The sequence below is a fragment of the Rhododendron vialii genome, chromosome 8a, assembly GCF_030253575.1.
Source record: "Rhododendron vialii isolate Sample 1 chromosome 8a, ASM3025357v1".
NCBI classification, from domain to species: Eukaryota; Viridiplantae; Streptophyta; class Magnoliopsida; order Ericales; family Ericaceae; genus Rhododendron; species Rhododendron vialii.
This window is the reverse complement of record NC_080564.1, coordinates 30,537,405-30,549,670: the sequence shown is the minus strand read 5'-3', so window position 1 is coordinate 30,549,670 and position 12,266 is coordinate 30,537,405. Positions and strand designations below refer to the sequence as shown.

Genomic DNA, 12,266 nt, shown 5'->3' with positions numbered 1-12,266 from the left:
CGGCCGCACCGGCTCGGGCTCGTATAGGGCGCCGTGTGCGAGACGGGGCATAACATGTGGTATCAAAGCTCAACGCTGGGCAAAGTGGTGAGTAGGATGCGCTCTACTGCCACGGACCCCAGGGGAGGGTTGCTGGGCACTGTGTAACGAGAACGTTACACCTCTAAGGGGGATAGATTGTGACAGCCTACTTGCCGGTTGAGGGGGGGTAGGTCACAATTTATAAGGAATGATCCATCCTACTTGTACAAGGCCTTTTAAAGTCATGAGGGCGAGCCAAAGAACGCAGGGACTTCACAGTTAAGTGTGCTTATCCTGGGATAGTCCAGGGATGGGTGACCTCACTGGGAAGTCTACGGTCTTTAGGCGTCCAAAGCGGACAATATTGTACAAAGATGGATGAGATCGTCGTGGGCACGCGGCCGCACCGGCTCGGGCTCGTATAGGGTGTCGTGCGCGGGGCGGGGTGTGACATGTTTATTTTGCCAAGTTCTGTTGTGTGGTTGGGTCTTCTATGTGGAATACCGAGTAGCCGCGCTGACCTGGGCCCACTTTGGGTGCCGTTTGTGGGGCGGGGCGTGATAAGGGCATTGTAAAAGCTCTTGATTTCCATAGTATTTGACGGGTCTTTTTGCTTCAAAATATTAAGAATCTCACGAGACGCGGTGCTGTTAGCCATGTCGACCACAAATTGTTTCTTTATTGGTTTTAACCTTGACGGGTACTCGTGATCCTCAATATGTTTTGCTATTTCATGGTTTTGGACACCACAAATAACCTGATACAATATGAATGTTCTGGTATACCTCGCAGTTGAAATGGGAAATCACAAGAAGAAACTCATGAATACCAAGAATAAAATAAGAACAAAGAACAAAAACAAGGTTTCTAGAGAGAAAAGTTGGAGAAATTGAAGGTGTGAGTTAAATGGCTTGACAAAAGGTCCTATTTATAGGAAAATGATGACCTCTCTCTCTCTCTCTCTCTCTCTCTCTCTCTCTCTCTCTCTCTCTATGGTTTATTTGCTCCATGGTCATGTCCAATTCAATTTTAAGCATGCTAATGCCTTCCCCTCTCTTGTCATTCTATCCTAGGTGTAAGACTATGTGATTATGTAGGCTAATATGCATGTATACCTAGAAAATTTAGAAAAGACTACTTGTAAGACAATTAATAGGTTCAAGTCTATTTCTAGACTTTGGAAAGTAATTGAAAGGGGAAAAAAAATGTTTCAATTGATCATTTAGTTGAAATATATAGTTGAAACACAAAGTCCTCATTTTATAGCCTCCAGAAATAACATTTTTGGCACACGAATCAACATTTTTGGATCAGCCGATCGCTGCCTTATCTTGGCACACGAATCAACATTTTTTATACTTGTCTTTTGTTCACACTCTAAGTATGAGGTGTAAGCATTGCCTCTAATTAATCCAAATATTTTTTTTCCCTTTTTTTTCCTAGATACATATTAAAAAATATAGTTAAAAAATAAGTGTTTTAATTTTCAATCCATTTGAACCTGTGCAAAGATGTTATTTTTCTGATCATTTCATCCTAAATGGTCGTAATAATTTTTGGCTCCAACGCCTTTCAATGGACACCCTAAGAGAGCCTTGAAACTAAATAACAAGTCTTAGGGTGTTTGTTGAAAGGCCTTACACCAAAAAATTCATTATGACCATTTAGAATAAAATGATCAAAAAATACGATCTTCGCCCCCGGTTCAATTGAATTGAAAATTGAAGCACTTAATTCTTGAATTATATTTTTTAATATAGAAATAGTGTATTTATAGAAATTAAATCAAAAAAATAAAATGATTAAATAAAGAAAGAAATTTAAAAAATGAGATACTTTATTGGGGGGGGGGGGCGCGGTGTGTGTGAATTTACGTTACTTTTAGGTATATGTCATAAGTTACCTGCCATTTTGTATCAACATGGTAATAGCCCTATGTTGTTCTCACACCCGTTTTTGGCAGATGATCTCCTTTTTGCTGAAGCCTCTGGGGATCAGTGCGATGTGATCATATTAAAGTTTTGAATAGCAGTAGCGTACTGCTTAGCAGTAGCAGTTTTTTTTTTTTTTAGTGGTAGCAGAAGTATCGAACGCTAAGTAGCGAAAATCGGACGTAGCGGTTGTAAATTTTTCAAAATTATATTTTGGGCGCTAAAGCACATGAAGCTGGCAAATAAATCGGAAACAAAGTGATACGGTCTCGGCTGATGCGGGTGTGAGTTTTTGATAGCTTTAGTACAATGGGGTATAGCAGTATCAGATGATCGAAAAATCGCTACGTCGCGGCCGATACTTAAATCCTTGATGATACACTCTTCATATTTTTTAGATGTTTCAGGCCGGTATTTAAAACTTGTAAAAGGGACACTATCAAATATCAATATGTGATTACCACCTGAAAGTTGCTGATGTTCCAGTGGGACTTGAACAAACATAGTCAGTTGATAATTAACCCTACGGTGCCGGGTTCACTCTAGCAGTGGGCTCGATCTTGTTCGTTTTGAGGTCTTAAAATTCGGTCTTCAATAGATTTTCTTTATCTCTCTCAATTCATTACTCTAATAAATCTCCCTTAAAACCCAAACTAAACAAGGCCGATCCCGAGTCTATTTGTTTGTTTCGTAGGATCTAATTAGGGAATTACTCTTCCAGAGACTATTTCTCCTGAAATTAGTTAAGCGTGTAATACCATGAGTCCAAGATTCGGGGATTGACTACCAGTACTCAGGGTGGGAAGAAAGCAAGGGTAGAGAGAGAGAGTCTGGGGTGGGTTCCTCCCCACCCTCTCCGCCCCCCGTTCCCCTCCTCCTCCCTCCACTTCCCCCACCCTTTTCCTTCCTCCTCTTCTCTCAATCTCGCATCTCCGGCCTCTCTCCTCTCCTTCTCTCTTCTCGTTGGGCCTATGGTTGTGAGGTGGTTGAGACTATTTCCTTTGGTAGTTGAGATTTCTCACTCTCTCCTCCTTTTTTGGACTCATGAGCCAGGTCTGGAATTCTAAATCTGGTTTTCTTGGAATCAGTGTACCGGCGATGAAGACGGCGTTTACAACTGCTTCTGCCTCCAGTTTGCGGCGGGACGAGTTTGAGTTGGTGCGGCGGGTCGTCCAGGGGGGCTTGCTCTGTATTCATACCTAGCCTCTCAACTTCAGCCTCTCCAATCCCTCTTCATGAGTGTGTTCGACGGGTCTGGCTCAGGCGTCGTGGTTCTTTTTTGGTTTGTTGTATTTTATTTTTCAAAAATGCTACAGGGACCGAATTGGGGGACCGAATTCGGACTGACGGCCGCCGGCGGGCCGTCTCCGGCCACCGGACGGCCGATCCGAGCCGTCCAAAAATTCTAAAAAAAAAAACCGAGGGGCCCCACGCGAGAATCAACGTCATCCGAGGTGTGTAGGGTGCTTGATCGGAGCACCCCTTTTCGTGTGTATATGTGACGGCTCGGATCGGCCGTCCGGTGGCCGGAGACGGCCCGCCGGCGGCCGTCGGTCCGAATTCGGTCCCCCAATTCGGTCCCTGTAGCAACACTCTTTATTTTTTTCTTTTGTTAGTTTCTGTATTTTGGGACCGGTAGTGTCCCCTCTTATCGTACTGTATTTTGCTTATATATAAATCGAGTTTACTTTCTTGTAAAAAAAAAAAAGATTCGGGGATTAATCGGAATAAATGGATAAACTTGTTCTATCCCGTGTATGTATTCTACTCTTGATTTGAAGGACTCGAGAAAGAGATGAACTGATAAAAGCCAGTTGTCTTTTTTCAAATTATTTTTCGCATTTGTTAATTTTATATCAAATTTTTATAAATTATTAATCCATCTCGACAAGATAAATAAAAAAAGTGCAATATTACCATCGAAACCTAATTTTTTTTTATTAAAGACAAAAATAAATCAATAAGCCAAATTTTTTGTCTTTATTCAAAAAAAATTGAGTTTCGATTATAATTTTACTTTTTCTCTAAGTTGAGACGGATTAATAATTCACAAAAGTTTGACGCAAAGCTACCAAATGTGAAATTACAAATGGTAGTTCTCCAAGTTACGAATTACTATGGTCGAATTATTAAAAAAGGAACTATAAATATTAGTACCTACTTGTCTAAGTAGCGAATTAATTTAGTCAAATCAGTGGTGACAACTGAAGATGGACGTTCAGATTCCAATCCAACAAGTACTAAGAGTCTTTTTATTTGTGTCTTTTTTCCTTCTCCCATTTCATCCGCATAAATTGTGTGCCCATAATGCGGCTCACGTAACGAATTTCATGGTTCACTTTATAAATTATACTAATTGAAACCCAAAAATGGGTTGTGTAATGTAGCCGTTGAAGCCGAAAAGGAAATAGACTAAAGCCAACCTGGTAGGGCTTCAATGAACAACTAAATCAATGATTTCCTTATTGAAAATGTAATCTTTACAGGTGAAAATGGGTTGTTTTCCCCGTCTGATAAGAAAATGTGAAAGGCGAAAAACCTGTACAAATATGTACACAAGAGCCAGAGAATGAGATGAAGCAGGACGTCTTACTGGCCGATGTCAAAGTATTTAGGATCAGATGGGTAATGGTATTCCACATTTAACTGCCAAAACAAAGAGCATTACACATTAGACAGGAGCTTAGTTACATTATTCGCAAGCAAAAAGAATGGCCAGAAACTCAAGTCTAGAGGCAAAATCACAGGTTTATCTGACACCTAGAAAGATAGATTATGCAAAACAAAAGATATTGGCAGTCGCTTCCAGCAGCCTATCTTTCAAACTGCGATTTGATGTTCTGACAACATCAAAATATGTTTGCTAAGTCAATGTCCAAGTGTCCAACTAATTCTCATTTTCTTGTCTCGGTGATGAGTGTCCAACACGAGTACAATACGCATTTAGGAAAATCCATCAAAAAATATGACGAGATTAATCAGCATTTTTTTACGAGAGAGACTAGGCTGAACCAGTGAGTAAAAAATTACAAAATTCAACCACAAGATTTAGATTAAAGCCTATGCCATGTGTGAGCGATACGCCCTTGTATGCTCAATAAAATGACTCAATGGTTGCCTAAATTAGCAAATAACCGACCCCAAATTAACACTAAGTGAAGTTCTGAGTGGCAACACTGTTAGGTGGCCAGTCACATGGCTAGAAATTCTAAGCCAAATCGCACCACGAAACTAGCAAGTAGTTGAGCAGTAAACTCCCATAATGTAGTATTGCAACTTACCTTGCCCTCATCAGCATCTGAGTGACGTTGAGGGAACACCACCCTCATATCATTGTACAGATAGAAACGCCGTTCGCCTTCAGCGTCCAAATCACTTATTGACGGTGCAGACAGAGGAGCAGATTTGCACCTTTGCACTGTCCTTGAAGACTTCTTAGAGAAAGGGCATAAAAAACGGAGATGAAGTGCATAACGCAGAACCCCAGAACCCATAGTATTCCCGTTTATCTTTGTAGCACTATGTACGAATTTCGTTTCAGACCTGTCTCTAATAAATGCACTGTTGTCTGCAGCAGTCTTTTTACATGCACTACTGGTAAATCCACTCAAATTTGAGGGCAACAAACCTATTCCTCCTTCAGCTTCAGATTGATTGACATATCCAGCACAGCTAACACTTTTGGTTTCCATCATTTCCATTTCCATTGCACATGCAAAATCATTTGAAGTACGAGACCCCTTGCTGTTGTTGACATCATTTTTCATCTCAGGATCTTTATTTCCATTATCCAGTACACAAGCTGGAGCCGAAGAAGCTAGAGTAATCTTCTGGCGCAGAAATGTCTGTCCAAATTGAATACAGAGTACACAGTCAGCTTACAAAAAAGTGAATAAGAGTGAGCTGGAAACTCTAGATCTTCAGTTGCGTCCATCCATTATAAGGATAAATCAGAGTCCCATCCTATGGACCTCTATCGACTTTGGACATGTGTTCAGAGATTGATGCGTAAAGCCAGAAAACTAGGAAGGCTGAATGGTGCTCCGAAGCAAAAAAAAGAAAAAAAAGAAAGAAAAGGGAAAGAGAGCAAAAGAAAGCCTCTTTTACGCGTGCTGAGAACAAAATTCGATCCCAAGTAACTTTATGACCCTGTTTAGAAGTCCAAAGTTCTAAAATTATGCAGAACCCGAAGCAGATCTAGAGAATGCATGGTTCACCCAACTAGGGCTACGTCTAAGATGGTTGAGGTTGTTTCACTACGATGAAGGACAAATGAGAATTAAATTGGAGTTGTGCTATGAAATAATACAAAAAGACGGGGCCATGGAACTACTAAATAAGTGCTTGAGAAATTTTGCCTGTGGATGCATCTGCGACATGTGTGGCTCGGTGTACAGTAACATCAGGCTCCACAGTCCACACTACATAACACAGAGATCATCTGTCTAGCTACACAACTAAGCAACCCGAACCATACCAAATTTGGTCTATGATAAGCCCTCATCTCAAGACACAAACAGTTCAGTTCCCAATTCAAAGAATACGTGAAGTTTATTTCATTACTGGTTATTTGTTCCTCTCATTGCTGAAATAGCACAGCGCAATAAAGCTGATGATGACCTCAGCCAATTTCAGCACTTACCCCACTACGCTTCAGTCAAACATTCACTCGATTTACATGCTTACATTGCAAATAGTACCATTATAATATCTCTCTTCCTTTGTTCTAAATGTGAGGAGATGTGTCCACCACATACCAAAATTACCGCAACAGACCCAAAACCACTTGTCAGTCGTATCTCATTGCATGACTATGAGGTAACTAAAGTTGACTAGGCGTGCACTCAGCCATATTAAATGCAGATATATTATCTTCAGCTTACATTCTAACACAACTTTTATGTTACAACTTGGCAAAAATTTAAAAGATTTTGCAGGGTTCCATGGCAACTCACCTTGGTACCAGCTGGCATGTCGCTCAGATCATATTTACAGAAGAAAGTGTGAATAGGTGTCTTCTCTGGATTACTGAGGACCTGCCCAAAGCAAGTCAGTCTGTTAGTCTAACCTAGTGAAAAAATAATAATAAATCAGCCTCTTTATTGTAAAAGGCCCACAAAGTAACTTGCCAAACACAAAATCAAAATCTGAAAACAATAGTAAACACATGGAAGATAATCATCAGCACAGTACAATGAAAAACATTAGTCGATATGCTCTCAAGGGGTACGCTTTTGTATAAGAGTTTGTCTAAGACAGAACGTAATCATTTCCATTTGAAAAAGTAACTTAGTGCTTTCACTCCTCGTTTAGCTCTTTTTACAGCATCAGCAACTATTTCAAGCGTCACTTCCTGTGTCAAAGTTATTTTGTTTTGCAATCACCATAGGAAACCTTTAGCCTGATGAGAGCAATTTCCTTATTTGACTGGTGATTCTACGGCCACTAATCAGAATGGGAGACAAAATAGAGCATGAATTCTAATCCCCATATAGTATATCATCAATGCACATACTTGAAAATAATATATCAACCAGTATCTCCTAGAAACAAAGGTGAGGTGCATTTACTTGAACTTTGCACCTTAAACATATATACCATGAAATACACTCCACTTTTTCTTGAAATTCTCGTGGCAAAGCTAAAGTAGCTTTAGAGAAACAAATATGATTTAAAGTTCCAAGTGAAACTGCGGACTAAGCAAAGATATGGGTTTCAACCTTCCATACTGGGCCCCACTCTCCAATTACGTTCAAATCCATCCAGAATTTTTCAAGGATACAGGCTCAGGGTTTGATGGAAAGATAATGATTCAATCAATCCCTACATTTTGGATTCTTACCGGTTCTCAATATTTTGCTAATCATAAACTCCAACTGCAAAAGAAGATTACCCAAATTCATGAGATAAAACATCAGCCTCGTGTTGCACAAGTCACCAATGGTTCTAATTTGCCCTCTATCAATGGTACTATATCATTCTAATTCTGCAGAATCAGCCTCGTGTAACTCAAGAACCATTGTAGACATTACAAAAAAAGACTCAATTCTGATTTTGGGGGAGGGTGTGGAAGTACCAGCTGTATGCACCCTTTAATAGGTATCCGCAGGCGGCTCTTTTCTGCTCGAGAGTAATCAATGCTAAGACTCCTCTTCATTTTAGGTCCTCTATGCCGATTTGACGGCAAATTTCCTGCAAGATCTATAGACGAATAATATAATCGGTAATTATCTCCATCCATGCTGGTAACTGCAAATGGAAGCTTTTGAGGATGTGGCGAGAAATTTCCTCCAGTAACATTAAGAACGGCAAGGAAGCCATCAATTTTCTGTACATCATTAATTGTAAAGGAATTACAAAGCATAACACATGCTGAGCTTAACAAAAACTTGAAGGGACAGACTACATACTTATCCATAGATGTAGGATTTATAAACACATGCACTAACCTGACAGGCTACAACCGATGATAAACGACCAGATAACAAGGACTCCTCAAATGAACCAACCAAGGACCTTCTAACAGGTGCCCCACTCAAAGATCTGACAAACTTTGCTCCATGAGGAGTACCAGTTGAATCCTGACCCCAGTGCCCATCAATTTCATAGGTACTGTCACGGGTGAATCGGTCAAAGTTTTTCCGCAGAAGATGAACATCTTGAAATGATCTGCTTGGCATTCTACAATCCTCTTCTTTCTGCGAGAGGAAAATGCCAGAGATAGTACCATCAAGAGATTGTTCCATGTCCTTTAAGGTTAAGTAGTTGTCATCTAACTCCTTTGTTGCAGCCCCAAACCCTCCCGAAGTTTTCATTCCTCCAAAGAACTTTGGACCAAGAGGAGACAACGAAAGCGGAGAGGAGGCTGACTTTTTCAGTGGTATGGCTATTTCGCCCTTTTGGTACTTAGCTTTAGTTGTTTCATGAATCCAAGTTAATCCAGGTGAAGGAGGAGATATACTGAAGGCCTTAGAGTCCTTCTCAAGCAAAGGGCCATCTGTGAAGAAACTATCAGTGGACCATATTGAAGGACTAAGATAGGCCGAATTGCCCATATTAGCTTTCTTAGGCTCTTGCAGAACAGAATAATAATGGGAACCACTGGTATTAATGGTGCTGCCGATATCAAGAGATTCACCATCAAATCGATCTGGTATAAGCATGCCATTCAAAGGAGACAATAACCGCTTTCTTGCTAGTGAGCTAGTGATCTCAGTTTCACTACACTTGCTGCTAACCAAACTAGAAGAAAGACTTCCATCTAGTTGGTTTCCCTCGAGGGAATCCGATGCCCGTGGTTCAAACCCCACTATCCTTGAAACCGGGCTATGCACATTCCGACCACCTTTGCGACTAAAAAAGCCATTCCTTTCTGCGGAACCAATTTTCAACGTAGGCATGTTGATTGCACCATCTTTATGTAAGTTGAGAGCATCTGGATCCTTCAAGAGCTCTCTTGAAGAAGAGCATGGGAAATCCAATGGGATTCGATTGCCTGGGTGACCTACATGGACTCCACCTAAATCACAGCTGCTAAAACTAACAAGTCGAGGCGGAGTTTGCACAAATGTGCTCAGTGATAGAACCATTTCTTCTGCCACATTGCTCGAGGAAGCTTGAGGCAAACCCATAACTATTATTCTTCTTTTGTAACTTCTTCGCTATAAAGGACAAAAAATAAATACTAAATCTGACACTAGTTTTTCAACGGAACTACTGAATTTGAGTTGTTCACTCCAATGCCATATAGGAAGACGGAACCTTCACGCTCTAAACCCTGCTACCATTGCAATGACAGACCAACTGACTCTCATAATTCTACTTCAGAGGTTGCAGCTATCGATCATCTAAATGGATCCTCAATCCACCACGAGCTGCCTTGTACAAACATAAACCAGATATCAAACAAGCACCGATAGAAGAATGAGCGTTGCCTCCACAACCGCAAGAAACATGAACACGCTGTTTCATGGTTTATTCTACAACCAAGCCCCAGACCTGAGATATATATCAGTAAAGTCACATGACTACTTCTTTTATTGGTTATTAGAAGAGAATATGAAGAGAGTTTAGCCAATCAGTCGCCTTGTGACCCAAATTTTCAGCTTCATATTCACCAAAATAAAAGCACATACACATCACCAGATGTACTTTCCCATCTCTATCCCACAAATTTTCACCATATTTCTGATATCAAGACATCTAGTAGTTTACGTGGTTAATGATATCTGAGTGAGTATAGCCTCCACAACAGCAAGCAATATGAATCCAATGCTTTACGGTCTATCTAAAAACAAGGCACAAAACAGAGATATATGTGATACGGAAAGTAAGATCTTTTGTCCGGACAAGAGAAGAGAATACAAAGAGAGCTAAGAACTCAGTTTCCCTGCTACTCAAAGAGTTTACGCATCATATTCACAAAAATTAAAGCACTTACATTGTCAATTAGCATGCATTTTGCCCATGTCTAAAAATTATCCATAAAATGACATTGCTAACTATAGAGGTAGGGATTCTCTTTATTTCTTTCAAGAAGATGGAACTTTTTGAACAAGGTACTGGTCGATATGCAACAAGAACAACATTAACTAAGAGCTCTACAGCGTGATTTCCAGTTCCACCATTAGATTTTTCCAAACATCAATTACAACAAGCACATTGTCTATTTATGTCAACTGTAAATCGTACATGCCGCAGAAAGCTATAAAATTGAAGCAATGTAATGCCTCAAAACGCATAACTGATGAATGCAAAACATCAGAGTAAAGGCATAATTTTTTTGCCACGCGAACACCAGAATCTCATTTTGACATCATTCTGATTGAAGACTTTCCAAGCAAAGTTCAACGTTCACTCAGTCAATAATTCATGAAGCAGATTAAATCAAACTAAAGCCCAAAACGGAAAGGTAAACAAATAAGAAAATCACTAGCAACATAGTCATAACTAGCTCACTTTTCACCTATAAATCGCATCAAATAAGTATTGAACAAAGCTTCCGCATCAGAATTTCGCGGCAGCGTATAAAATGCTCAAAAACTGAGAAAATCCACAACTTTTCATCATCGGAGACCAGATGGAAACTCAAATAAACCCAAAAACCGTGGTTTAACATAACAACAGTCCTCTCATGTTTGAACCCAGAAAGCAATACATCACGTCCAAATACACCTATCATCACATCTCTTCATTCGTACATAATTGATGAAGAACAAAAACACTAAGCAAATCAAAAGTACAATCTTCCAAGCTCATATATTCACAAAAATATCAATCACAGCAATAAAATACAAACCCAGATACAAAAGGGCCCATATCGATGCGATCAAAGCTAAGAAAAAAATTTAAAGACTAATAGAAGAACAATAATCAGATACCCACCAGAGCACACAGATCCAAAGATAACCGACAGTCGATAGAATTTTACGAGGCCAAAAAAAATAACCCAATTTGTTTCTTTAGTTTTCTTCTTCGTTATCGATTTTTCCTCTGGCTTCTGCGGTTCTTAAGCTATTTCTCAAATTTCATCTGTTCTTCTTGTTAAGTTTCTCTCTCTAAAATGGAGGTTGTAACTTTGCAGGCCCTTCAATAGTTTATGGGGATTGTATATATTGCATCATCTAGATGGGTCGTTTTTTGGGGTAAGCTATAATTTTCTTGGTTGTGATGTGCTTGGACTCGTGAAACCACAGGCTTCGAAATCACAAGTTGCGGTCCATAGTATTCTGCCATCTCTCAATCAGTCAAAAAGTGTTTTATTGACAATGGCTAGCCTTTGGTAATTACCAAAATGAAAATTCCAAGAATATATATATATATGGATAGCTTATAAAAATGACGGAGGGTCGTTTAATTAGTTTTCACGTCTCATGTTGTTTACTTTGAATTCAAATCTGGACACGGTTGTATGCTAATTCAAACTCGAAATAAAATAGCAAGACAAATAAAACAATAAGACTCGATAACCAAACATGCATGAAATATTTAAAAGTGTTTGTGGACATGAAATATTAAACTATTTAAGGGTGAAATAAATAAATGGATTTTGGAATTAAATGTTTTTGAGGTTGACTATACATTAGTAAGTTTACGGCTTAAACTTTAAGCTATTAAAAGTCTAGTTAGAAATTTACCAAAATTGATGGGAGCTTTCTTCCAAATCAAGAGTTGGTTACAAATTTTCCTATTGGTAATACGGATTTGATGGACTTTAAGTGCACACATGCCCTAATTCAGTCCAAGTTCAATTTTTCATTTTTTATCACAACCCAAGTTCAATTAACTCCCCAACTTTTGAGAGAGGCTAAAGAG

At 39.5% G+C, this 12,266-nt stretch overlaps 2 protein-coding genes across 3 annotated transcripts in view; both read right to left on the bottom strand.

Moving 5' to 3' along the window:
* Nucleotides 1–12,266, bottom strand: part of LOC131335226 (long chain base biosynthesis protein 2a) — a 66,010-nt gene that overhangs the window by 34,352 nt on the left and 19,392 nt on the right. The gene's annotated exons all lie outside the window — the stretch shown is intronic.
* On the bottom strand, nucleotides 4,391–11,663 carry LOC131335225 (uncharacterized). 2 transcript variants are annotated; one of them, XM_058370486.1, is made up of 6 exons: nucleotides 11,337–11,660; nucleotides 8,402–9,950; nucleotides 8,029–8,280; nucleotides 6,908–6,988; nucleotides 5,234–5,797; nucleotides 4,391–4,598 (listed from the first exon to the last, which is right to left on the bottom strand). In XM_058370486.1, the coding sequence occupies exons 2-6, from the start codon at nucleotides 9,581–9,583 to the stop codon at nucleotides 4,542–4,544; spliced, it is 2,136 nt and encodes a 711-aa protein (XP_058226469.1). In that variant the 5' UTR covers nucleotides 9,584–9,950; nucleotides 11,337–11,660; the 3' UTR covers nucleotides 4,391–4,541. The 2 variants fall into 2 exon arrangements, with proteins under 2 accessions (XP_058226469.1, XP_058226468.1); XM_058370485.1 differs by having other exon boundaries at nucleotides 4,391–5,797; nucleotides 11,337–11,663.

Excerpts from the sequence above, each read along its gene's own strand:
- LOC131335225 (XM_058370485.1), bottom strand. The coding sequence starts at position 9,583 with ATGGGTTTGCCTCAAGCTTCCTCGAGCAATGTGGCAGAAGAAATGGTT. Across the intron at positions 8,281-8,401 it reads CATCGGTTGTAGCCTGTCAG|AAAATTGATGGCTTCCTTGC; the intron begins GTTAGTGCATGT and ends AATGATGTACAG. Across the intron at positions 6,989-8,028 it reads TTAAAGGGTGCATACAGCTG|GTCCTCAGTAATCCAGAGAA; the intron begins GTACTTCCACAC and ends TGCTTTGGGCAG.